This window comes from Amborella trichopoda, chromosome 1 (assembly GCF_054954075.1).
Source record: "Amborella trichopoda isolate Santa Cruz 75 chromosome 1, AtrichopodaSantaCruz75HAP2 v2.0, whole genome shotgun sequence".
Classification (NCBI taxonomy): domain Eukaryota; kingdom Viridiplantae; phylum Streptophyta; class Magnoliopsida; order Amborellales; family Amborellaceae; genus Amborella; species Amborella trichopoda.
In genome coordinates this window covers 24,826,395-24,853,813 of record NC_142336.1, presented here as the reverse complement: position 1 = coordinate 24,853,813, position 27,419 = coordinate 24,826,395, and the positions used below count along the sequence as shown (strand labels likewise).

Sequence of the window (27,419 nt, the reverse complement as noted above, 5' to 3'; positions counted from 1 at the left end):
AAGGTAGGGTCTTCCTCTAAAATTTCTCTTCACGGGTGGTCGAACCGACTTCCCAAAATTTCTTGATCGAGCCGGTCTCGTCTTTCCTTCCTTCCTTGAGCGATAATCTTCGCAATCTCTTTCAACTTTCATTGCCAAGTCTACAAGAGGGGCATACGACTTAAGATTGGCTGCCAACACTCTTCCCTTGATGTCTGGCCGAAGCCCCCTTTCAAATTTACTGGCCTTCCGCACCTCTGTATTGATAATGTAAGGTGCATAGTGAGAAAGTTCTGCAAACTTAACAGCGTACTGCTCAACTATCAGTCTCCCTTGTTGAAGCTTGATAAACTCAACTTCTTTCCTTTCCCTGATAGACCCAGTCTAACTTTCTGCTCCTCTGTACACTGTAGTACCTCAAAAATCTTTTCCATCTGCCTCTTCCATCTCTCGACTTTTTCTACACCCCCATGCCGTGAGAATGCAAGAGGCGCCAACCTCTTGAATATTTCAATCAACTTGCTATCTGCTAGGTTAGGGCCAGGGGTGGACGGGGCCGACATATTCTCTTTCATGATTTGGGTCATGGCCCCTGGTGTCCTAAAGAACTCCCCAAAGGCTTATGTGTTCTCATTGCTACAGTTGGCGTTATTAGCATGAGTTCTCGTCATCTTTTCTTCAACCTAGCACCGAAGCACTCAATTATTGATTTATCAATAAACTGCCCTAAGAGCACTTCTAAGACTCCCTAGGTCGAGAATCCTATCCTGGTTGCTTTGATACCATAACTGTCACGACCCCACCCCCTGACCCACCGAACACACTGGAGGTTAGCAAGGTGTGGGTTTGTGATCTATAGGTAACAAAGACGACTTAAGAATGAGTAGCGCATTGCATTGATAAAGCGGTAACTTAAGCAAACCAAGTAATTAAGAATGCCATTACATAAACATCTTAAAGTAATTCATCCGTTCAAGGCACAGAAGGCCCAAAATAGAAAATACATATTTCCAAAAGACCACCAAGAACATGGCCCACAGCCGACAAATACATACAAGCAAAAAGTCTTCCTCACAGGTACAAGCCTTCATCGACCAGATTGATCTCCCCCAACCGACAGTCCGCTAACCTGCAACTTCTACTCTACAGGGGATGAAAAAAGAGAAATGCGTTTTAAAGCCTAGTAAGAGAATCTAGAAGTTATGTACCTATAACATATCTATTTGGTATTATAAATAATTCTTTTATCTGTAAGCAATCACAAAAGCATCCTGTCAGTAATCATATCAATACATTCATTACATAGGGCATAGTGCATATCATCATGACCATTAAAGAAATCAGTATCACTTTCAGAATTCACAGTCACAAATTCAGTTATTAACCATTCACTCCTTAGATTCACCTACTCCTAAAGTAGATACCCTACTCATCAGGTCAAGCTAGTCCCATTGTTAAGGACTTCAACCATCATTCGAAAGAGAGAGCAATGATAATGAGTGTTCCATTCAGTAATTCCCTCCCACTCACACACGTAGTCCCCATCGTGCTTTGGGGCTTTTGATAGGCACTTGCCTTGCAAGACACGGTTCACTATTGTCTGTTTATAATATATTGAATTTCGAGGGGGCGGACCCACCCATTACACTTTCTACCTAACTCCCCTCCTATCATACATTGCCGGTCTTACTTTCTTATCGAATCACTTCATACTACCACGGGTAACCCGTGCGTGGCCTCAATGAAACACTTCACTCTCAGTAATCATAATACAGGGTCATGCTTGAGGCACGCCATCAAGTCAATTTTCACTTAGCATTCATCATTGTGGTACTTAAGGCTTCTCACATTACTAACACATAGAATCTCATCATTACTTAGCACTCATAAGAGGGCATATACATTTCGCCCAAGGTATAGCATTCATACTTAACACATGAATAATTCATGGCACTTATTGAATAACATTCTCATCCATCACTTGTATACCACATAAACATTCAATAAATAGTATTCTCACTCATTAATTTAATATCACATAGCATTCAATAAATAACATTCTCATTCATTACTCTAATATCACATAACATTCAATAAATAGCATTCTCACTCATTACTTTCATATGCACAACTTCTGGAAAGTTCTATCCATAGTGACGTGTTTTCACATTTAGCTGTGTAACTTTCAATTTAGGAAGAATTTCAATAAGTGCTCAACATGTGATTTCAAGTTTCCCCACAAATATTTAAAATGACTGTAGTTTGGAAGAAAATAAGTATCATTTGGTCATTTAAAATGCAAACATCCGCTCTGCAATTTATTATAGCTGTCCACAGTGACCTATCTACATAATTGAGAATATAACATCTTTTTCATGAAAAATTTGGACATGGTTTTAACATGAACATTATAGTGGATACATACACCATTTAAATGGCGGTGGTTTGAATGAATTTGAACATTGGTTGGTCATTCAAAAGTTTGGTGCAAGGTGGATGACAGTGGCCGGAAATTCGCTGTCTGTGAAACAGTGACATATTCTTACTTTTTAAAGTATAGATCTCAACATGTGCAAAATCTCACTATTTCATAAGAATAAAAGTTCTAATAGATACACATAGATTTCATTCAAGACTAATTTGAGTTCATTTGGACCTCGTTTGGTCACTGAACCATTTATTACAAAAACAGCTATAGCTCCTGGAAATTTCATTTTTCCCCTTTTCTTTATTAAACTCTTCATATAAGCATTAGCACAAACCATTCACAGTCATGACTTTCAATCACAGTTGCTAAAAAATCACCATCTACTCTATTTATACTAAAATTCATAAGAATATTGCCAAGTATCATCACTGTTCATAAAGATTACAAACCCATGGTTTCTAACATACAACTTCAAGGTTTACAAATTCAATCTTACACATGCATACATCCAAACACTATGCACAAAACATTCATGATGCACACTTCTAAATACCCTTACCTTAGATGCACACAACCTTAAATTCCTTTTCCCACAAAAGCACTTCCACTGCCTCACCCTGCTTCTACCACTTGTGAGGTAAGAGAACCTCCTCAAGCCCTTCACTTGTCTCGCCTTAGAGAGGGAGAGAGAGAGAGAGTGATGCTTTAAGGACGTAAAGGTGGGAATTATATAGAGAGAGGAGGGAATGTTAAAAGCAGAGCGAGAGAGAAAGGTAGAGAGTTATATGGTGACTTTCATGTACGAAAGAGAGAGAGTACTTTTTGTGACACCTCACTAAGAGATGTCAATAGAAAATCAAAAGGAGTGTTGACATGAGAGAGAGTATAGCATGGGAGAGGGGCGTTTTAAAGTGTACAGTTCATAAAAAAATTGTCTTCACATAAGTTTTGCCACCTAAGGTATGCAAAATAAACCATGAAAATATTACAAGCAAAGAGTGGAGCAAAACTCCATACTAATGAAATGGACCATCACCATTTTGTTATTACTATTTTATCAGTTCTAAAAATTTGGGTCGTTACATGTAAGGAACCCAATTTTTTGAGACTTAAGTTACTCACGACTGTAGGGAGGGGGAAGCCCACACCCGCCGCTAAGGAAGAAGGCTATCATCGTGCGCCAATGGAAGTATCATCGTGCGCGTAAGAGGCAGTGCCGCAAGTGTAGCACCGTGAGGAGCATCGCCATGTGGAGCATCGCCTTGTGGAGCCTCGCTGTGAGAAGCATCGTAGTGTGGAGCCTCGTCGTGTGGAGCATCGCCGTTTTGAGTAACGCCACCTGGGCTAATGCTGAGCGTGAAGACGAAGGAGTATCGCCACACGCACATGGGAGGATCGCCACGTGCCTAAGGGAGTATTGCCACTGGAGTAAGAGGTTATCGCTGCGCTTGTTGAGGGTGCGGGTTGAGGAGCATGTGGCCACGCGGGTGGGGTATCGTAGTCTAAGGAGTTTCTTCTCTTTCATGTGTGCCAATGGGTAAAGGCTGTCGTACCCACAATGATGCTTGTCTCCCATGCTTGCTGGGTCCATAATAATGATGTCCCCCACGCTTGCCCTTCTCTCTCTCCTCTTGCATACCACTTGTTATTTGTGTGATGCCACTTGGTTCATGCTACCACTACTTGTCCATTGCATGCTGCCACTATATGTGATTATTTATTCACCTCACCACCCATGAAATGGGGTTTTTAACTCTCTCACCCACGTTCACCTCTCCTCCCTTGGTCATTTGAGCTCTCCAAACATTGTTCCTTAAGCTTGGACATTAGCCATTAGAGCTGGGCAGTTAAGGTGAAGTTGGAGGAAGAATTTGGAGTTTCATTTGCAGTAGGTAAGTGGATCTAGCTTCCATGTTTTCTAATTTATTTTGTTGAATGCTATTTAGATCATCAAAGTGTGAAGTCCAAGCATGAATATGGATGTGATGGTAAATATGTGTGTAAATGTATGACATTGAGATCTGGTTGAAATGTGCTTTGTATTTTCCAGAACTGTGACTCTTATTTGTATGATATGTAGAGTAATGAAAATATCTATGATGGTTATGCAATTTTAAGATGGAAAATACCTTGTTTTAATATCTATTTTAGTTTGGATGTTATTAGTCATTTTCTGAAGTATGCCAAAACTGTGAAATGGAATTCCAGGGAATTTACACACTCTTGTGATGAACGTTTGACTAAGCAAATGATATCCAATTGGTCTCAAATCTCCACCATTTGAAAGGCATATGAGTCTACTTTGTGTTTGGTGTGTATGAATAACTGAAATTCTTGACAGTTTGGAAGATAGGGCTCGTTCTATGTGTGTATATCACTTTTAGCAGACTGTGGTAATTTCCAGGAATGTAACTTATGTTGTATTGAGAATTTGACTTTGAAATTGGAGTCCAAATGACACAAAATTACTGCCATTGGAAATATGCGAGTCTAGAAAAATATTTAGTTTTTCCCACTGCCGAAATTCTTTACGAAAATGAAGTTATGTTTCAAATTGAGAGGGTATATCACTGTCGAATGTTTTCCTAGATTTTTCACTAATAGTATTATGGTCACTGATTTTAATTAATCAAACAAAGTTTATTTTCGATCACACCATAGCCATTTGAAATCTCCTTGAATGGACTAAAATTTGCATTAGAAACTGTTTTGAAATTTTTCTTGGATTGAAAGTTATAGTTTGTTTTATGAAGAAATATCACTGTGGATAGATTTTATAAAAACTCAGAATTTATGCCTCTGTCACCATGGATTTTTAATGAGCAAAATGGGTCCATTTTCTTCCAAACCACTTTCATTTGAACGGGTCATGCGTAAGCTTAAATTCACATGTTGAACACTTTCTGGAATTTCATTTTGATTACGAGTTATGCAGTAAATTTTGAAGACGTGTCACTGCCTTCACTGCACAACAGATTTCAGATAAAATATATTCATTCTTTTGAACTTTTGAAGGGCTAAAACAAGGTCCAATTGTTTTAAAACTACCCCGATTTGAAAGATAGGTGTACCTAGTGTAAAATTCGTTTTGGAACCAGCATCAAATTCCTAGTGAACCAAAATTTATGACCCTATTTATGACCAGATGTCACAGCTGAACACTGTTATTCTGTGATATGAACACTATTATTCTGTGATATGGACACCGTTATTCTTTGAATCAGATGTTGTTAAAGTGTGATGTGCCACTACCAAAATGTTATATTACTGCTTGTGTGTTATGTGAATGGGTACCTACTGTGTGAATGATGGTACCGTGATGCTTCTATGTTATGTGAATGGGTACCTACTATGTGAATGATGGTATCATGTTGCTTATGTGTTTTGTGAATGGGTACCTACAATGTCAATGATGGTACCATGCTGCTTATGTGTTATGTGAATGGGGACCTACTGTGTGAATGATGGTATTATGCTGCTTATGTGTTATGTGAATGGGTACCTGCTATGTGAATGATGGTACCGAGCTGCTTATGCGTTATGTGAATGGGTACCTACTGTGTGAATGATGGTACCGTGCTGCTTATTCGTTATGTAAATGGGTACCTACTATGTGAATGATAGTATTGTGTTGCTTATGTGTTATGTGAATGGGCACCTACTACGTGAATGATGGTGTTAACAGCTATGATCTTTCATTAACTCCTCATGATAGGATGGGAGTCAAGATGTGAATGTGAATATTTGGGAGTGTTGCGCTCCCCTGATCTATATGGGTATTACGCAATGAGTCATCCTTTGGTAGTTTGATATTGCGATACTGTGACTAGTATGTGATTACTTGAGATGTGACAATGACCTGAGATATATGATTACTTGAGTTATGACTAATTTGAGATATGTTTTTGGCTTGATGAATAGGGCTAGAGAGTGGGTTGTGTCTGTTGATTTGGTTATGCTCTCTTGTTTGTATGGATCTGTTGAAATCTGATGGATTGCTTATGTATATGATATCTTACGTCTTATATTGTGCCTGCTCTACCATGAAAAGCATCATCCTATAATTGTGATGTAATTGTGAGCATGACTCCTGTTTTATGAGCATGACTTAGAACCTTGATTTGTGATGTGTGATAATATTCATATGCAGGGAAGCATGATACTGTGATCTACTTACTGGTTTTTTTAGCTCATTCCTTTGCTTTTACCCTTGTAGATTATCGACTGCAGGTCGAAGACAGACGGGCGGTGATCATGTTTGGTGGGCTGAAGGCCACACTAGACTATAATAACTCCTTGCTTTTGTAGGTGTCAGCTAACCGTAGGTTGTTTTGTGCTATTTGTGAAGATTTGGAATTTTGTTAATAGGCTTTGATGCCTTGGATGAATTGTAATATTCTGGATACGGTAGTTATGACTTTTGGAGAATTCATATGGATATGAATGGTTTTAATTTATCCAGTTTTTGTTGTTGTTTCTTGTGGGAGTTTGTGCATTTTCTCGTGGTTTGCTTTGATTCCTCATTTATAACACGTGTTGATGCCACTCTCACCTTAGTGACGATACGTGACCTTTGATCATGATCTGCACTCTATTGCCCTCAGGTTGGGTACGGTAGGGGTCAGGGTGCAGGGTCGTGACAAGTATGGTATCAGAGCAGCCAGGATAGGATTCTTGGCCGAAGGAGTTTAGAAGTATCTTTAGAATAGTTTTGGGTAGATTAATAACTAAGTGCTTGTATCTTAGGTTGAAGATGCCGAGGACACGGGCCAATAATGCAAGTTATAGTAATGAAAACACTGAGGCCCTCTGTGAGTTTGTCAGGACCTTAGGGGCCGTGATACAGATGATGAAGGAAGCATGGCCAGCCCTATCCACCCCTACCCCAGGCAGAATGATAGTAACCTGATAGAGAGGTTTAAGAGGCTGATACCTCCAACTTTCTTAGGGCAGGGAAGTGTAGAGAAAGCAGAGAGATGGCTAATGCAAGTGGAAAATATTTTTAGAGTCTTACAGTTCCCTGATGAGTAGAAGTTGAGACTAGGTGCCTTCATGTTAGAAGGGGATGCCGAACATTGGTGGTGTTCGGTTCAGCAGGCCTGGGAAGAGGATGAGATAGTACCTACTTGAGAAGGAGTTTTAGAGGCCTTCAAAGAAAAGTATTTCCTTGAATCAATAAAGGAAAGGAAGGAGGTTGAATTCATAGAACTACAGTAAGGGAATCTAACCGTTGATCAGTATGTGGCCAAATTTTTAGAGCTATCCTGATACGTGCTGCATATCATCAACACAGAGGGTAGAAAGGCAAGCAAGTTTGAGAGAGGTTTGCGGCCCGATATCAGAGGGAGAGTTTTGTCGGCCAATCTTAAGGCCTTTTCGGTATTGGTGGACTTGGCTAGGAAGGTGGGAAAGGACGTGATGAATATCGACTAAGGAAAGAGAAGCGAAGGACCGGGCCTCCGCCCTTTGGGGGTCCACGAGAAAAGGGAAGTCGGAGGAATGGCAAGACCCAAAATATCTCTCAGGGTGATGTCAAGCAGAGCCAGCTCGTTTATTGCACCTCTTGCCAAAAGCAGGGTCATGCGGCTTCTGAGTGCTGGCTGAAGACCAAGACATGTTACAACTGTGGCAAGTCGGGCCAGTTGATTAGAGACTGCCCGACATTGAAGGATGAACCCAAACCCAAGGCTCACGGTCGGGCCTTTGCACTCGTCGGGGAAGGAGTTAAAGCCTCGACTTCAGGGAACTAAGAGTGTGTTTTGAATAGAATGTAGAAACTAAAGTTTTGTTAGACCTTGTTTCCTCTCACCATTATTGTAGTACCCTATTTTGGCATATCTAATGAAATTTGGACATTTACTGCTTAATTGTTCTTAAATTGTTGCTTTTGACTTGGGGGATCCTTAGAGATCATTTTGTATGATAACTGTGTGGAACTTTGCCTAAGGGGTGCGTCCTCCCCTAGCTAGTGCGAACTAATACGTGCCATGTGATTGAAGAGATAAGTGTTCATGATGTGACCCGTGTGGTCAACCTTGCAATGAGTAAACTGTGATGTGTGAGACATGGTATGAATGCAGTTAAGTGCCTACTTTGAGCGTATTATAGGGCCTGACCTTGTGATTTGTTAGGTGCCTTCTTTGAGCGCATTGTAGGGCCTGACTTTGTGATTTTTTAAGTACCTACTTTGAGCGTATTGTAGGACCTGACCTTGTGATCGTTAGGTGCCTACTTTGAGCGTATTGTAAGGCCTAACTTGCTGATTTGTTAAGTGCATAATTTGAGTGTATTGTAGGGCCTGACCTTGTGATAGTTAGGTGCCTGCTTTGAGCATATTGCAGGGCCTGACTTTGTGATTTGTTAGGTACCTACTTTGAGCGTATTGTAGGGCATGACCTTGTGATAGCTAGGTGCGAGCTTTGAGCGTATTGTAGGGCCTGACTTTGTGATTTATTAAGTGCCTACTTTGAGCGTATTGTAGGGCCTGTCCTTGTGATAGTTAGGTGCTTGCTTTGAGCGTATTGCAAGGCTTGACATTATGATTTGTTAGGTTCCTACTTTGAGCGTATTGTAGGGCCTCACCTTGTGATAGTTAGGTGCCTACCTTGAGCGTATTGCAGGGCCTGACTTTGTGATTTGTTAGGTGCCTACTTTGAGCGTATTGAAGGGCCTAACCTTGTGATAGTTAGTTGCCTGTTTTGAGAGTATTGCAGGGCCCCTACTTCGAGCGTATTGTAGGGCCTGACCTTATGATAGTTAGGTGCCTACTTTGAGCGTATTGTAGGGTCTGATCTTGTGATATTTAGGTGTCTGCTTTGAGCATATTGTAGGGCCTGACTTTGTGATTTTTCAGGTGCCTACTTTGAGCGCATTGTAGGGCTTGACCATGTGATAGTTGGGTGCCTGCTTTGAGTGTATTGCAAGGCTTGACTTTGTGATTTGTTAGGTGCCTACTTTGAGTATATTCTAGGGCCTAACCTTGTGATTGTTAGGTGCCTACTTTGAGCGTATTGCAGGGTCTGAATTTGTAATTTGTTTGATGCCTGCTTTAAGCGTATTGCAGGACCTGATATTGTGATTGTACCGTGGTTCCTACTTTGAGCATATTGTAGGGCCCGACTTTGTGATTCTGTGATATATGCTTTGAGCATATTGCAAGACCACGACCGAGATTGTAGGGTGCCTGCTTTGAGTGTATTGCAGGACCTGATATTGTGATTGTACTGGGGTGCCTACTTTGAGCATACCGTAGGGCCTCACTTTGTGACCGATATTAATAAAAAGCCTGCTCTGAGCTTGTGGCAGGGCTTGACTTATGATGGATAGTAGTGAGGAGACTGCTTTGGGCGTATTGCAGGGCCGACTTTTGAGGCTGTGATTTTGTGATGTGTGTTTTAAGTGTATTGTATGATTGATGCTTGTAAGGTGTTGCTCTGTGAGTATTGCCGGACCTTATTTACAGATTGATACTAATCGTCAGCTGGTAGTGGCTGAATTGATTGATTTTCTTAGAGTTGAATGGCTTGACCTATGTTGGTGTGTGTGTCAACCTGTTAGCGATGGTTAAATGGATTGATGGAATGTCGAAGATGCTAAGGCAAATGAATGGTTAGTGCATCACACTGTGTTTGAAATGTGAAGTATAGATTATGTAATCCTAAGGATAAGGCAATAGACAGTTGTATGGGACGATAGTGGATGTGTGAGTGTCTTTCCCCAATTCTTTGATTTCATATGTATGATTTTGGGGACAAAATCTGTTTTAAAGGGGGGATGATGTAAGGACCCCACTTTTCCTAGATGTAAGACACTCACGGCAGGAAGGAGGAGGAAGCCCACGACCGGCGCTAAGGAAGAAGGCTATCGTTGTGCGCTAATGGAAGTATCGCCATGCGCATAAAAGGCAGTGCCTCGAGGAGCATTGCCGTGTGGAGCATCGACGTGTGGAGGCTCGCCATGTGAAGCATTGCCGTATGGAGCCTCGTCGTGTGGAGCATCGCCGTTTGGAGTAACGCTGCCTGGGCTAACGCTGAGCATGAAGACAAAGGAGTATCGCCTTGCTCGTAAGGGAGTATTGCAGCACGCATAAGAGGCTATCGTCGCGCTGGTTAAGGAGCCCTTGGAGGTGGCTTAAGCCTTTCTGAATCATGGCCATAGCGAAAACTAATGCCAGGGGCTAAATGGGGATCACTACCTATGAGGGCATTATAATCCTGAACAGGGCGCCCTTCTCGACCACAAACTTTACGACCATGTTTCCATTAAAAAATCGAGCAGAGATCATCAAAGAGATTCCTTGTCCTCTCTTTAAGTGCAAGCACAAGAGGTGACTCCTCATCCACCAACATTACTCGCGGGATCCCAAGCTACTCCCAATCTTAGGGGTACTCCAGCTCAAAGGGCTTCAAGAAGGCAGGCGGCATGAAATTCCTACCTTGCTTGGTATCATGTCACCAAGTGCTATTCTCCCCCTTCCAAGGATGATCAACTTGCCAATGCCAGCTGTTGGTAATTTTCCACCAACGCCTGCTCTATGCCTATGCAGTATACATTGCTATATATGTTCACACTCTCCCTCAAATTTGAGATGATTTGAAATGAATCATGGAGAATTTGGAAACAAATTGTGAGAATTGACGTTGAGAATGAGATTTCGTAAAAACATCCATGAGCTGAGCAGTTTAAGGCATATAGGGTACATAAATTGTATCCAACAAATATTTTTATCAAACATAGCAAGAATCAACTTCAATATGCTTAGGGTATTAATGAAACTCAGGATTTTTTGAAATACAAATAGTACTCTTTTTATCACAATGAAGTGGCATGGGAGTGGTAATAACAACACCCATGTCTATGAGCAACCAATGGAGCCAAACAATTTCAATTGTAGTTTGTACCATAGCCCTGTATTCTGCTTCAACTGTAAATTGGGCAATACTTGTTTGTTCCTTACTTTTCCAAGATAAAAAAGAATCACCTAGAAAATTACAAGACCTTGTAGTAGATTTGCGATCGCTTGGATTCTCTGTAAAATTCGAGTTTATGTATGCCTAGAGCTCAAGCGACCAAGAAGTGGAGAAGAATAAAGCCTAGTGGATTGTATCCATAATATACGAATGACACGTAAGACGACAACTAGACTAACAAAACAAGGAGCACTCAATAATTGACTCGCCACTGTATGTAATGTATGATGTTCAAGACGGTTGCATTAGTAATATTTAGGCTTGAAATTGTTAAATATATCAGTTTCCCAACCAGGTGTATGTAAAAGATTAGATAGGGAGAGGTTCACCGTATATAGCCCCAAAATCTAACATTTAGTACAATAGAGGTATCATCCTTTAGTTGAGCTTGTAGAACAATCTATGAGGCGTATTTAAATTGCAAAAGCAAATGGCTGCGAGGGGAACAAACCAATTCTAATCCAAGGAAATAGTGCAAGAACCCCAAATCTTTCATTTCAAATGCTTGATTGAGTTTCTATTTAATTTTATTAATAATGCGCATGTCACTACCGGAGATTATGACGTCATCCATATATAGTAACAAAGGACTTCACCACCCTTTAGAAGTTTCAGATGCAATTGGGTTGGATTATGATGGATCTGTCAAAATCCAGTAGAGACAACTTCACTTCGAAATTTCTCAAACCAAGCATGGGGTCCTTATTTAATTCCATATTGGGTTCATCGAAGTTTACACACTCTATTTTGATAACTGGCAACTCCAGTAGGTAACTTCACATATACTTCTTTATCAAAATCATTATAAAAAAAAAACATTTTGAACATCTAGCTAATAGAGGGGCCCTTGTTGGATGGAGGTTACTGAAATTAGTGCCTGAACAATAGTGATATGGACTACAGAAGCAAAAGTTTCTACAAAGTTGATATGTTACTAGTTGTAACCTTTTTCTAAAAGAAGAGTCTTGTATCATTCAATACTGTCATCTGCTTTTGTTTTGATTTTTTATACAACCATCGACATCCAATAGTTGTCTTTCCTTTAGGGAGAGGTACAAGATCCCAAGTATGCATGCGATCAAGAGTATTTAACTCATGCGCCTTGACCAGTTCCCACGCAGACTGACTTTCTTTCTCTGTGTAAGTCTGAGGTTCAGAATAAGAATGCATAAAAATCTGCGGTTCAGAATAAGAATGCATAGAAGCAAGAAAGGCTTGCCAAGGTAAGAAGGTTTCAAAATGAGCTAAACAACCAAGTGGGATAGAGACACAGGTTTTGTGTCTAAGAGCAGGGAGTGGCACATAGTTAATAGATGTAGGTGTTTTATCAGTATTATTAACATTAGTTGATTGAGTTTATTCTTTGTTTTCGAATTCAGATGCAAAATTGGAATCATTAGAAGAGGTTGGAATAATATCAGAAGAGGGGAACAGAAAAACAAAGGTCAAAGGAAGAACTATCATCCTTATTTTTTTGAAAAAAGAATATGCTCAGAAAACACAAAATGTTTGGATACCAAAAGTCTTGTCGTCGTAGATCGTATCCTTTTCAGTGATCATGATGCCTCTGAAACAACATTTTATAGTCATGGGAGACAACTTGTCTCTCTCAGCTGAGGATAAGACTACAAAATAACTACATCCAAACACACGTAGAAGGGAATAATGCGGTGCTCGAGTGAACAATTTTTTGAAGGGTGTTTGTCTAGATAAGATAGAGGATGACAATAATGTTGATGAGATTAATTTTTGTTCGAACAACTTCTACCCAAAAAGCTTTGGGGACTGAAGTGGACAGAAGAAGTGCTCTTCTGGTTTCTAATAAATGGCGATTTTTACACTTTGTAACACCATTTTGTTCTGGAGTGTAAGGATAGGTTTTTTGTTCTTGAATGTTTTTGTCATAGAAAATAGTTTGAAGCAGCCACTAATGTATTCACCTCCTGAATTTGAGCTTAGGGCATTAATTTTTGTGGAAAATTGGATTTCTACATATGAATAAAATTGAGTGAAAATTATATAACGTTCAGTGTGATTATTCATAAAGAAAACCCGTGTATAACGAGTGTGATCATCAATGAAGGTTACGGAATATCATGATTTTGCTTTAGATTGAATAATAGTGGATCCCCACACATCAGTATGTACAAGGTCAATATAGAGGATGAAAAAGAACTACTTTGAGAAAAGGGTAAAGCATGAGATTCTTCAAGTTTACAAGTTTCACAATGTTTGAAATCAACAAAGGTTTATTTTTTAGCAATACAAAGAACATCACAAGATGATAAAATTGTAACCGAGAAGAAAAAATGGGACCAAGGTGTTGATGCCACAAATATGTGTCATCAACGGTAGAAACAATACATTGAAGAATTTGGCGTATGAAGGTAGTCCAGCTAATATAGATTTCCAACTTTATACCCAGCCACAATCAACTTCCCTGACTATTGATCTTGTATATAGCAACCATATGGATAAAAAACATTACAATTTGATCAAGTAATCTGACTAACAAAAGGTAAATTCATGGCAACTAAGGGAGCATAATTGACATTAGAAACACTTCATTTACAGTGGCTTCATTAGCAGTATAAATACTATCAGAAAAAGAGTTACAGTTAACTAGGATGGAAACAAAGTTGTCTGAGAAGGATGTATCTATTTAGAGGTCTGGTGAGACTGCAAAAGCATATATTGCAATTGCTCTAGTGTAAGTGTCATCCTAGATGGAGCAGTACTAGTGGTGTAATGTGTACCTTGAGCTGCAGTGTAATGGTTCACTAAGTGACTTGTATCAACAATAGTAGTAAGGATTGTTTTCTTCTTCTTTGAATATGTAAACTTCCTGTGTCCAAGATCTTTACAATAATTACATCTGACAAGACGACATATTCTTTTAAGAGATATAGGAGAAATTATTTTGCTACTATTTAGTCTCATTCGGACTTTGAGGATAAGTTGTAGCAAAGATTGTTTCTCCCTTAGAAGCTGAACTAAGGGACTTAATCTTAGTTTCTTCTACAATTAACTTAGAAAGGGCTTGAGTTAGATCAAAGAGAGAACTTTTATGTAACATGGCATTTCTGACACTTTCAAATTCTGGGGGAATTGCCATTAAAAGTTCAATAATTCAAAATTAGTTTCTTGGTTTTGTAATTTCTGCTCTAGAAGCTTCTTTAATTGCAGGTTCCATGAGTGCTAGAGCATTCTAGAGCATCTTCATGGATGAATAGAAGTCCTTCATGAATTGATCTCTTTGTCTGAGTGAGGGAAGTTCTTGTACTAACTGATATTTTTTGCCTAGTTAGTCTGGTAATATATTTTCTCAAGAAAGGTCCATGCTTCTCGGTATGTTTCGAAATTGCTTAGATTGATCCCTATGTTACTTGTTGATGACCCCATGAGCCATGTTATAATTCTAACATTTCTTTATTACGAACTCTTCTATCTTTTTTGATCATCAAATTTCTTTTATGTTTCATCTATATATTCCATGGCCCTTATTCATGCTTGACATTTAACAAAAAAGATGCTTAGAAGATGTAGTTGTTCCCATTTAATTTTACAGGAACTAGCTAAAGGATTCACAATTTTCCATTTTTTTTATATCAGATAAACATAGTTTGTTACTGTTTATAAAAGTGGTCCTTTGGACACAAAAGATGCAGTGTAAAACGACCCTTAGTATTCAAAAAAATGGTCATTCACTTATTTAAAAACAAGTGATCCATCACTTCTATAAAGAGTTAATGAAAGGGGTATTTTGAAGGGTGTGGTATTGAAAACAAGGTTATCTTGAAAGGTGTGATATTCAAAGAAGGGGTAGTTTATTAAAAAAAACTGACATTCCTCTTCTTAGAGAGATAGAGAAGGCACGTGCTTCGGAGTGAAAGCAATAGATGCAGATAAAAAGAAAAGAAAAATAGGAGTGACTGTAGGCTCGGAAAGATAAAGTGCAGATAGAAACTCAAAAAGAAGACCCAAGCGAATAAGAAAGAGATAGAGAGGAAGTACAGACCGATATCTGAGAAAGTCAACGGTTGATAATGCTTCAAACCAGATGGAAGATCTCCAATTAGGCTTCAAATCTGGATGAGGGATCTTCAGCAACCCATTGGAGAAGTAACTCATAGAACCACATAGTTTCCTAGATAAGAAACACCAGATTGGTAAGAAAACATGTGTAATAATTAGATTTGTGACAGAATCTGATTTCACATAGCAAATTCAATGACTGGTTTTTTAGTGGGTGGTTTTGGGGGTGTTTCAAATAGTTTTTTTTGTAGTTTTCAAAAGAGTGATATTGCATAGTGGTTTCCCAAAGATGAGTGCTTTTTCTAATGGTTTTGTAAAGTGGTTTTAAAAGGTGGTTTCAAGGAGCCGTTTCTGTTTAGGATCAGATCTGATAAGTTAGGATCTGATGCCATGTGAGATTAACATTAATTATAGTTTTCTTAATCAATTGATATTACAATGATGAGATTTATACAAGAAGGCATGTACTTTGCAATGTACGGCTAGTAGTTGTTATTGCTGTATGATACAATTTCTATACGATTTTAGAAATGACCATATATAGCAACCATGTATTTCATGGGCACATGACAACTATATACTGAAATTGCAAAGAATTGTAACTTACATCTATAGCAACTGCTACTTGTACATTGTACGTACGTGCCTTCCATTTTGTATAAATCACACCATTGGAACATTAATTGATCAATGAAAACTACGGTCCATTTTTATCTCACATGGTATCAGAGCCTAGCCGATCAGATTTGTGAGCCTTAAGAGAAACCACTTGTTCAAACCTCCTTTTTAAAACTACTATGCAAAATTGTCTTTCAATGCAAAGCTATTGCAAAACCACTTATCTTTTGAAAACCACTCTGCAATACCACTCTTTTGAAAAACCAACAATTGAAACTGCCATTTGAAACCAGATTTCATCACAGATCTGAATATAGCACATAATTTCTTATAGATCTGGTGTTTTTTTTTTGGGTTATCTTTGTGATTCACTTCTCTGATGGGCTGTTAGAGATATCTCGTTCATATTTGAGGCCTATTTGGAGATCTCTCATCTATTTGAAGTCCTCAGAGTCGTAAACTTTCTCAAACAGATTAGTCTGTTCTTCCTCTCTCTCCTCCCCCATTTGCTTGGTTGTTCTTTTTGGTCTCTCTCTACACTTTTACTTTTTATGTTCTTACACTCTCTCCTGGTTTTCTTTTTTTCTCTCTGTGTCTGTTTCCTTCCCTCTCTCTCTATATCTATGAAGAGTGTAAGCCTTTTTCCTCAACTCTTTCTATAGTGACGGACAACCCTTTTTGGAATAGGTGAAGGACCATTTTCTTGTAAATATTGACATGTCATTTTACATCACATTTTTTTTTTGCAAACATACCACTTTTGTAAATAGTGACATACAATTTTTTTTGGATATTAAAAAGGTGGTAAAATGGAAAAATATGAATCTTTTCAGTTTGTTCTTATAAAATTAATTGTTAATAACTGCACCTTCTTGGTGTCCTTTGTGAAAAATGTCATACATGGAAAAGGGCTGTTGGATTATATAGTTTAAACTAAAAAGAAACCTGATGATAAAAAAAAAATAGAAGAGTGTAGAATAAATAATGCTTGAAATAACATGGTTGCTAGGTTCATCAGAGAGTGACATGGGGATCAATTTAAGTACCTTCAAAATTATATGAGAAGCATGAACCTTTCTTGAGGAAATTTATAATGGGGTTAACTAGCCACAAAAATATCAGTTAATACAGAAGCGTTTACTCAGACAATGAGATCAGTCCATGTAAGACTACTATTCATCAATGAAGATGCTCTAGGATGCTTTTGGCAGTCATGAAAATTGCGATTAAAAATGTTCCTATTGCAAAACTTATTGCAAAGTCATGAACTGAAGTTTGAGTCATTGAATTTTTAACGACAATTTGACCATAATTTAAAAGTTCCAGAAGCGCTATGTTATACAGAGCTCTCTCGCTAGTCATTCATGAAACATGCGATTAAAGATGTTCCTATTTATACTGCTGATGTAGTCACTATGAAAGTTTAAAAAATTGGCTATATATCCCTTACTTCTAAAACTTCTGGTAAATTAAGTGTTTCTCATGTCTATTGTTTTCCCTCAATTGCCATGAATTTACTTTCTATTGGTCAAATTACTCGATCAAATTATAATGTTATTTTTTATCCATCTGGTTGCTACATACGAGATTGGTAGTTAGGGAAGTTGATTGGGACTGAGCATAAAGTTGGAAATCTATACTACCTAGAATACCTTCATATGCCAACATCGTCAGTTTGTCGTGTGTTCACTATTGATGACATCTTTGTTGCATCAAGTCCTTAGTCACATTGCTACTTCTTGGTCATCAGTTTTATTATCTCGTGATGTTCCTAATACTGTGGATAATATGAACTTTACTAATGTTAAACATTATGACTTGTAAACATTCAAAATTTCATGCTTTGCCCTTCTTTTGAAGTAGTTCTTTTTCATTTATGATCACACTTGTATATACTAAAGTGTGGCGACCTGCACCTATTCTATGTAAAAGGGGATCACGATATTTTGTAACTTACATTTATGATCAAACTTTTTATACGTGCATTTTTTATTATGAATAATCGCATTGAACTTTATAGATTTTCACTTAATTAAATTCGCATGTAGAAACACTCGTTGTTGATCACACTCGTCATAGCATTTTCACTAAATTTTCTACCAAAATTTAAGCCCTACTCTCATATTCAAGAGGTGAATACATTAGTGGATTGCTCTAAAAATTTTCTCTAACGGAGCATAAAAATCGCAATATATTAGAAACCACAAGAGCACGTCCTATGTCCACTTTTGTCCCAAATGCTTTTTGGGCAAAAGTTGCTCGTACAATAATTTATCTCATCAACATTATGCCATCCTATATTTTATCTTGACAGTCACTCTTTAGAAAATTGATCAATTGAACACTTCACTATTCCCTTCTACGTGTGTTTGAATATACTTATTTTGTATTGTTACCCTCAATTGAAAGAGACAAGTTATTTCACAACCAGTAAAATGTCGTTTCATGGGCTATCCTGATCATCAAAAAGGATATGGATGCAATGACCTTCTGACAAAAAGACGGGTTATCCAGACCTGTTGTGTTTTTAAAGCATATATTCTTTTAAAAATAAAGATGATAACTCATCCTCTTACCTTTGTTTTCGGTCCCATTTCTGATACTATCCTAACCTCTTATGGACATTCCAATTTTGCCCTTGAACTCAAAAACCAAGAAATTCAATTAACAAATGCTGACAATCCTGATCGAACGCCTACACCTGTTGACTTTGTGTCAGTCCTTGCTCTTAGATGCAAGACCATGTCTCTATCCCTCCTACCCGTTTTGCTGATTATGAAACCTTCTTATCTCAACGCAAATCCTTTCTTGCTTCTATTCATTCTTATTTTAAACTCTATACTTACAAAGAAGTTGGAAGTCAATCTGAGTAAAAGAAGTTGGAAGTCAATCTGAGTAGGAAGAAGTCATGACAGATGAGTTGATTGTGCGCATGTTTGGGATCTTGTACCTTTTTCAAAGGAAGACAACTATTGAATGATATGATGGTCTCATGGCAAAAGGTTACAACTAGCAATATGGAATCAAATTTTTAAAAACTTTTGCCCCAGTGGCCCATATGACTATGGTTCGGATGCTAATTTCAACTTCCATCTAACAATGACCCCTCTATCAGCTAGATGATAAAAATCCTTTTCTCGATGGCAATCTTGATGAGGAAGTATATATCAAGTTGCTTCCTGGAATTACTGATTCTCAAAATAGGGTGTGTATACTTCGACGAGCTCTATAAGGATTCAAACAAGCACTCATGCTTGGGTAGACATATTTTGCAATGAAGTCATCTCCGTTGGATTTCGACAGAGCCATTACTATCTACCCCTATTTGTGTTTGAAACTTCTGAACAACAAGCTCTTTGGTTACTATATGTGGATAATATGTAATCTTTAGTAGTGATATGGGCACTATTCATAAGAGTAAACAAAAACTCAATCAAGCATTTGAAATGAAAGCGCCCTTGCGCTATTTTCTCGGATTAGAAGTCGTTTATTCCCCTCACAACTATTTTCTTTGGCAACTTAACTATGCCCCAGAGATTGTTTCACAAGCCCGACTAAAGGATTATGCTAAGAGAGTTGATACCCCTAATAAAATTAATATTAAATTTAGGGCTTCAAATGGTGAACCTCTCCCTGATCCAACCTTTAAGATACAGCTGGTCAGAAAACCATTATATCTAATGATTTCACACCTTGATATTGCTAATGTATACATGTAGTTGGTCAGTTACTGAATACTCATCTTTTTGTTCATCTAGCGTCTGTCTTGCGCATCATCCATCATATCAGGGATATCCTTCACTGGGCTTTATTTTTCTCTTCTTTTTCCTCGCGTGAGCGACATGCATATACATACTCAGATGTTGAAGGAAATCCAAGTGATCGCAAATCTCCTACGGGGTTCTGTATTTTTCTAGGTGATTCCCTTATGTCCTAGAAAAGCAAAAAACAAAAACATATTGCCCAATCTACCACTAAAGTAGAATACAAGGCTATGAAGCAAACTACCACTGAAATTGTTTGGCTTTATTGTTTGCTCAGACAAATGGGTGTTACTATTACCTCTCCCATGCCACTTGATTGCGATATCAAGATTGCCATGTATATTTCAAAAAATCTTTAGTTTCATGAATACACAAAACATATTGAAGTCGAATGTTACTATGTTCGACAAGAATATTTGGCAGGTACAATTTCACTGCCCTATATCCCTCCACCACTCAGCTCGCGGACTTTTAAACAAAATGTCATTTTCCATGTCAATTCTCAAAATTTGTTTCCAAACTCTCCATGATTCCTTTCAAATGATCTCAACTTTGATCGGAGAGTATGAACATATATAGCAGCTGTATATTGCATGGGCACATAGCGCAATTGTATACTAAAATTGTATAGAAATGGTATAGTACATCTATAACAATGGATAGTTGTACATGCTTTTCTTTCTTTATAAATCATGCCAGTCATTTGATTAATGAAAACCAGTCAATTTTTATCCCACAACAATGAGGCCCGTGGGAACAAGCTCCTTAGTTCCATGATCCCGATGGGTTTCAAAAGTAGGTGGTGTGCCTGAATCCGTAGTTGTCTCTTGTTTTTCAATAGTAATCGCCTTTAGTCCGACAAGGCTCTTCAGAGCCTCTAATAGCATCAGGCAGAGCAGTCTACTCTTCCCTTTTATATTCTCAATTGTTCTTGAGATTTTTAGTAAAATGATCAAGAGAGTTCATGCCAAAGGCAGGATAAACTCGAGAAAGTCCACCATGTCCAACTTGCTAATGTACTATTTTTTCCTTTCCCTAACAATAGTGTCAAGGAAAATTGAATAATGCATGAAATAGATCTTATGGGGAGGTTTAGAAGACAAACAGAAGTACCTTCAGTGAGCTAGCAGAAGGTTTTCGAGCCAAAGTTAGAAGGGTGTATTGGGTTTAGGAGGATCAGACACATGAACCACATTCTATTGTAGTGGTGTGCTAAAGATTCGGTGCCATTATGGAAATGAGTGGTCTTTCAAGAAACATGTAGTGCATGGCACGGGATGATTTGTTAAGGAATTTTCCAGCAAAGTAAAACTCTCAAGAGTTTTGAGAGGATCAAAAAGTGTCATCAAACATTTGCAGTCAACATAAGACTTCTTTAGGGCAATGGAAATTCCCTCAGCTTGTGCAAAGACAAGTGGCTTGGACCTCACCGCATGAGATAAGTGCATGAGCCTCAAGCCTGATGTAAAGGTTGTACATTATCTTGACTCTTTTGAGTACTCCGACTCACAGCCAATTTGGTCCCCCAAATTTGAACACTTCAGATTAAAGGATCTTGATAACTCTGAACTCATTAGGATGCTCCCTGATTTTTAGAGCTTTGATATCTGCCCCATGAAGATATTTTGATCTCGGAGCCAAGTAACTAAAGCCAATTCTTGGTCTGCTCCAATTACAGAGTGATTACTACACACAAGACATGAATGATTTCCAGGCTGCATAAAATCCAGGCCCTTCTCTTGGCTTGTTGTGCTTTACAAGGTCCATGAGTGGACCACCTAAGGGACAGTGGGCTCCCCATCACCAACATCCGCATATTATGCATAGAAGGCCAATAAATTGGGAGCCATCATTTGCTGCACTGTAAGATCACTTCTTTGTTTGGGTCTTCTATTCTCTTTTGGTCCCACTGCCCTTGATAAATCTTCCTTTTATTCTATGGTTCATCCTCTGCTGCCAAAGTTGGTGCTCTTTCCATGGTGTCTTATGCTGCTTAGGGCATTATAGACCCAATGTCTCAAGCAGAACATCAAAGCGTTTAAAGTAATATGACTGGGAGTTCGTTTACTGCAAGCCAAGATTAAGGCCACAATTACAGTAAGGGCAATGGCGAGAAAGGACTTAGGAATAAAACTGTACCTGACTACAATCTTCACTTCAAACATATAGTATATACTTGCCTTCCAATGATCCAAAGACCCAAAAGATATAAACTCCTGCCGTTGGGCACCTTGAAGCTTAACTTTGATAGACCTTCTCCAGGTACAGGTGGTGCCGGGATTGGAGGTATAGCCAGGCACAATAAAGTGTAACTTTGTTTAGGTACTCTTGTTCTCTTCTAGACTTCAACTCCAATGGATAGGAGGCTCACTCATTTTCAAGAGGTAGTCCATAATGTTGTAGATGGTGATTCGTGTAATGTCATAGAGAGGGCAAGCAGTAGGGACGTGCATGGCACCTTAGAGATGTGCTGGAGGGAAATCAAAGACCATGTGAGGTACAAGCGGGTATTGTTTATCCATTCACATGGGGAGACAAATAGTGAGATTGATGGCTTGGCAAGAGGTGGAACAAATAAGGGTTAATTGATGAATCCCAATATTCGCTTTTGTAGAATCCAATGCACAATTCTCAATTTTGCCGGGAAAGATATACTTGTAATTTTCTCCCAACAAAAAAAAAAAGATCTACTTGTAAATCACATTAGTTAGTGTAACCACAATTACAGATCATTTAAAAAAATTAAAAATTGCAGACTTGAACAAATGCTTAAGGAGGGAAGCTAAATCCCTTTTACAAATGTTCTTCCCACGAGTCAACCCATTTAGGAATCGTGCTTGGGCTGAGTGGCTACTTGCTTACTATTGGAATACTATGTCCTAAGTTTGATTCCTACCTTTGAAATTGTATATATATATCTAGTTCGTTTTTTGTTTTTTATTTGACATTATATTTATAGCATGGAAAAGTTGGTATATGTTGTGGTAGGGTCCTCATGCTTGCCAAGGGCACCGCAGTTCAGAAATCTTTTATTGTACCTCTGTTTGCACTACAAGCACATCCAAGCGTCATCTCATGGATCAGGTACCCTAATACTTCTCCTCTGTTTCCTATCTTGGGATATGTCTATCAATTTACCTCTTAAATTTTGAATGGAAGTCCAAAAATTGGTGAGTTGTCTCCAATAATTTTATACTGTTCTATTCTTGTGTATCAATTCATATATGGATTCAACCATCATAAAACATTTCAAAGTCGCATCCTTTATTCACATAGAACATGCCTTGGTCTGTTCAAAGAATTTGACTTACAACCATATTATGATGCTTCTTTCTTGTTATTCATCTTGAATGATGGGTGAATTGTAAACTAATCTTATATATCTTTCTATGTGATTTCCCAATATCATAATGTCATCTAAATACCTTTATTCGCTGACAATTTACTTGCGATGCATGTCCTTGATATATGCATAAATGTGTTGTTTATCACATAAATCGAGTCTATCTGAGAGACATGATGAGGGTTTCATCTATTTAGCTCAGCTTGTTGGATCAAGTGTAAGGTTAATCTTAAGAACCTCCCAATCATAGCATCCTCAGTAAACAAGGTGCGATAAGAATTATGTTGCACACCTCGCAATCCCTATGGCCCGTATTGCCATTCAAACTGGCAGATACTATACAACGGGGCCAGTACATAGAGTGGAATAGTTGGTGCTGCGGTGTAGGAATTGTAGAATGGTGATGAGTAGTGTTCAATTAATGACAGCAATTCATGATTTCCCTGCTAATCAACACCTTGTTATCCTGCCGGGTATGAAAAAAATGATGTTGAAAACATATGCATGCATGACACATTTATGTATGGCACATAGTCAAACAATCCATGGTTATATAAATAAGAGGGCCTGTGACGCCACTATTTATCGTACTGTGTGCATAGCACTCTGTGTGTACATATGTGTGTGTGTGAATGTCCATGGTATCTTTTATGTGAACTATTTATATGAACAGCCCATGCATGTACCTATGTATATTGGAGAATTGTATTTATACATGTGAATGTGTTGACTACTTAGATATTCTAACATATACTACTAGGTTAACTGGAGGAAGAGGGATAGGGAGATGCTACATATTCTTTGACTTCATATGTATAATTCTGGCTGGATGATTATGATATTTTGAAAAGTCTAAATATGGAGGACTAGGATAATCCAATAACTGTATTTTCGCACAAATAAACCTCTAAATGAGATTATTTTTATGCATGTGTACATGTAAACAGGGGCAAATATGGTTTGTGGAGTGCTTTCTTGGTTCTTCTTGTTCGACTCTTTTACTTCATTCCAAGTGGGTTCTATGTGCTATCTTCTGCAGCACATTTCAGAATTTTTTGTTTTTCTTTTCCTTTCTTCCTTAAGTATTCTTATTGTTAGACTTATTAATGGACTTCAACATTTGGTCTATCCATAAAGACCTAGCCCAAAAAAAAGAAAAAGAATCATTGCATTTGTACTGAATATCCGAGAACCTAGTAAAGAGAGGATGCATAAAGCTCAAGCATGGAGTACAATTCTTGCTAATTATGTTTCAGATGGGTATGAAATAAGTTGCTGATGTAATATGTTTGAAGCTGATATAGTGTATGTGAATGGGGATGAGCCACCTAGTGATATGCATCTCTTAGATAACTCCCATAATAAGCTTTTGAGTGAAAAGTTTTTCATTACAACTTGTTGATTGTACTTTTAGTCTTATACAAAGGCTAGATACATTCCAATAAACGCTCGTTAAGGGTTGAGGTGTGAAAGCATGATGAATGGGTCATTTTGAATAGGCTTTTCCTTTGAAGATATATTTCTTAGTCCCTATACAAGTCTAAGTGTGTTCTAACGAACGCTGGATAGAAGACATATGAATTTGACAAGCTTAGCCCTTGAAAATATTTAGACTTGGCTTAACCCATGCCGGTATCCACCGGTAGTTCAGATGTGCCTTGCTTGGAATCAAGCTGAGACTCTCAAGGATTCATGTTCGCGGCATTATAACCCTCCCCCTTAAAGTTTTATATTACGGTAGTTTAAAATTGCTCAGAGATGGCTTAACCCATCATACTCATATCATAGCAGTTTAAAGCTGCCTAGAGACGGGTTAACCCATCATCCTCATGTCACAGCAGTTTAAAGCTGTTCGGAGATGGTCTAACCCTTCATCCTCATATCACAACAGTTTAAAGCTGTCCGGAGATGGCTTAACCCATCATCTACATATCACAGTAGTTTAAAGCTGCCTGAAGATGATTTAACCCATCATCCACATATCACGGCAGTTTAAAGCTGCTCAGAGATGACTTAACCCATCATCGTCATATCACAACAATTAAAGCTGTGTGGAGATAGTTTAAACTATCATCCTCATATCACGGTAGTTTAAAGCTATCCGGAGATGACTTAACCTATCATCCTCATATCATAATAGTTTAAAGCTGCCTGGAGATGGTTTAACCCATCATCCTCATATCACGACAGTTTACAGCTGCCTAGAGTTGGCTTAGCCCATCATCCTCATATCACAACAGTTTAAAGCTGTCTGGAGATGGTTTAACCCATCATCATTATATCATAGCAGTTTAAAGCTACCCGAAGATGGCTTAACCCATCATCCTCATATCACGACAGTTTAAAGCTTCTTGGAGATGGCATAACCCATCATCTTGATATCACAACAGCTTAAAGCTACCTAAATGTGGCTTAACCCATCATCCTCATTTTTCGATAGTTCAAGCTCCTTGAAGATGGCTTAACCCATCACCTGCATCGCTTGGCACTTAGAGCCTTAAAAGTTTTATGCGTTGTACGACATTTGGTTACAAGAGGAGGGATTTCTTCCTCGATACGAGGGGGTTTTCTCTTGAAAGCAGAATCGTTGGATTCTTGACTCATTGCTTCATCACACTTGAAAGATGTAGCATGGATAATGTTGAACAACGGAAGTGGTTGCAACCCACTGACATCGTTGACGAATTCTTGATTTTTCTCTCGCAAAATCATGACCAAGTTCGAGGTTCGAATGTTCAAAATTCAGAAAAGGGGTATCAATTGGAAAGAGTGATTATCATCAATAGATACCTGCATAAACAGATTAAGCAGTGAGATTATCATCAATTCAAATCGGCATGAAAAGATAAACATAAGAGAAGTACTCCCTGCAGATTCTGTGATTCAAACGAAAGGATAATCTAAGATATAGATGAAGGGTGAAGATTCAAATATGGGAAATGCATGGTTATCCCTTGAAAAATCATAACTTGACAATATAAAAGGGGATCTTTCTATTAAAGAGGGGTCACACATTTTTGATAGACACAAATTTAACAGGATAAGCGTTCTTGTGGGGTTTTGCCTTAATAAAAATCAAGAGTGGGAAAATAGAGTGATAATCATCTTCTACGATCCACTTGAGACCCGTTCTCCTTGGAAGACCAAGCTAGAAGGATAATATCCCTGCGTACATCCACAGGTATATGGGTCAATATGCCCTTGATGTTATCTTTTCTCTTTTGATATGTTTGTATATATTTTTCCTTTTAAACAAATGTATAGGTTTCAAGGCTAGAATCGAAGGTATTTGGCTCATTTTTCCTTTCTCTAATCGATATAAATTGTAACAGATGATTAAACCTTTGGAATTGTTCAGTTCCTAGTATAATAGTAAACCTGTGTTTCTGACATGGAATGCACAGGCGAATTTGGTCCCGAATGTGATGTCCTCGTTAATGTTTATAGTTTAATATTTGTTTAAAACATTTCCTTTTAAACATCTTAAGCATTCACATTTCGGAGCATCCAAATCTCTGGGGACTCCATTGGGGAACAATTCACATTTCATCTCTAACTGGGTCTAGGAAGTCAAATCTCTCTCTCTAGGATACGTCTTGAGTCACGATCTCTCCCAAATTTACTCCTGTGTCTTTTTTATTTACCCTAACGAGCAAACTCCTGCTTTAATCATAGGTCGTCAAAGGTAACAATTGCTGCAGTAGTGGCATATTTTCAAGTAGGAACCATAAAGGTTCCGCTGCACTTCTCCTCAACGAGGACCAATCTACCTTCACTGAAACTGTGGCTAGTCTATGTGTCACGAAAACAGCGATGGTAGAATGAGAGTCCAAGCCGTGAGCTTCAAAGGCTAGGACAATGCAGAAATCCGAGCATTAGGTGGACCTAGTCCCAGGCAGCTGACCGTTGAGGGTAATCTTGACTTACCCCAACAAGGGTCGCCAAATGACAACCGATAATGGTGACTTGGCTTGTAGTGTCCTAAGACAGACATGGGTACCGCATCCTGCGAAGCCAGCCATCCCTGCATGCGAGAAAAATATTCGTGCGACTCCTACAAGGTTTAGACCAATATCCTTGCCTTCTAAGCCAACAATTTCATCACCTTCGGGTTCCCGATTTCTGCCTTTGATCATACGGATTCTGCGCTCAGTTGTTCACCGATCGGCTGATAGGAATCTCCGCGACGCTAATGTTGGTGGTCTGCCAGGCCCCAGTAATGCTCATATGCCGGCGGTTAGTCTTCTTCATAATGCTAACTTGCCAGACCCTAGGAGTGCTCA

General features: G+C 38.5%; 1 protein-coding gene across 16 annotated transcripts in view; it reads right to left on the bottom strand.

Annotated features, from left to right (window-relative positions):
* LOC18432763 (uncharacterized) overlaps positions 1–27,419 on the bottom strand; it is a 59,670-nt gene that overhangs the window by 16,539 nt on the left and 15,712 nt on the right. For 4 of the 16 annotated variants that reach the window (XM_088853906.1, XM_020666332.2, XM_020666337.2 and 1 more), the window contains one exon: positions 15,395–15,523. In XM_088853906.1, the coding sequence (XP_088710032.1) occupies positions 15,395–15,523 (129 nt within the window). Of the gene's footprint in view, positions 1–891; positions 1,123–3,311; positions 12,523–13,463; positions 13,829–13,903; positions 14,222–15,394; positions 15,524–25,244; positions 25,927–27,419 lie in introns of those variants that run through there. The other 12 variants (XR_016045990.1, XR_002280675.2, XR_016045986.1 and 9 more) reach the window with 7 other exon arrangements.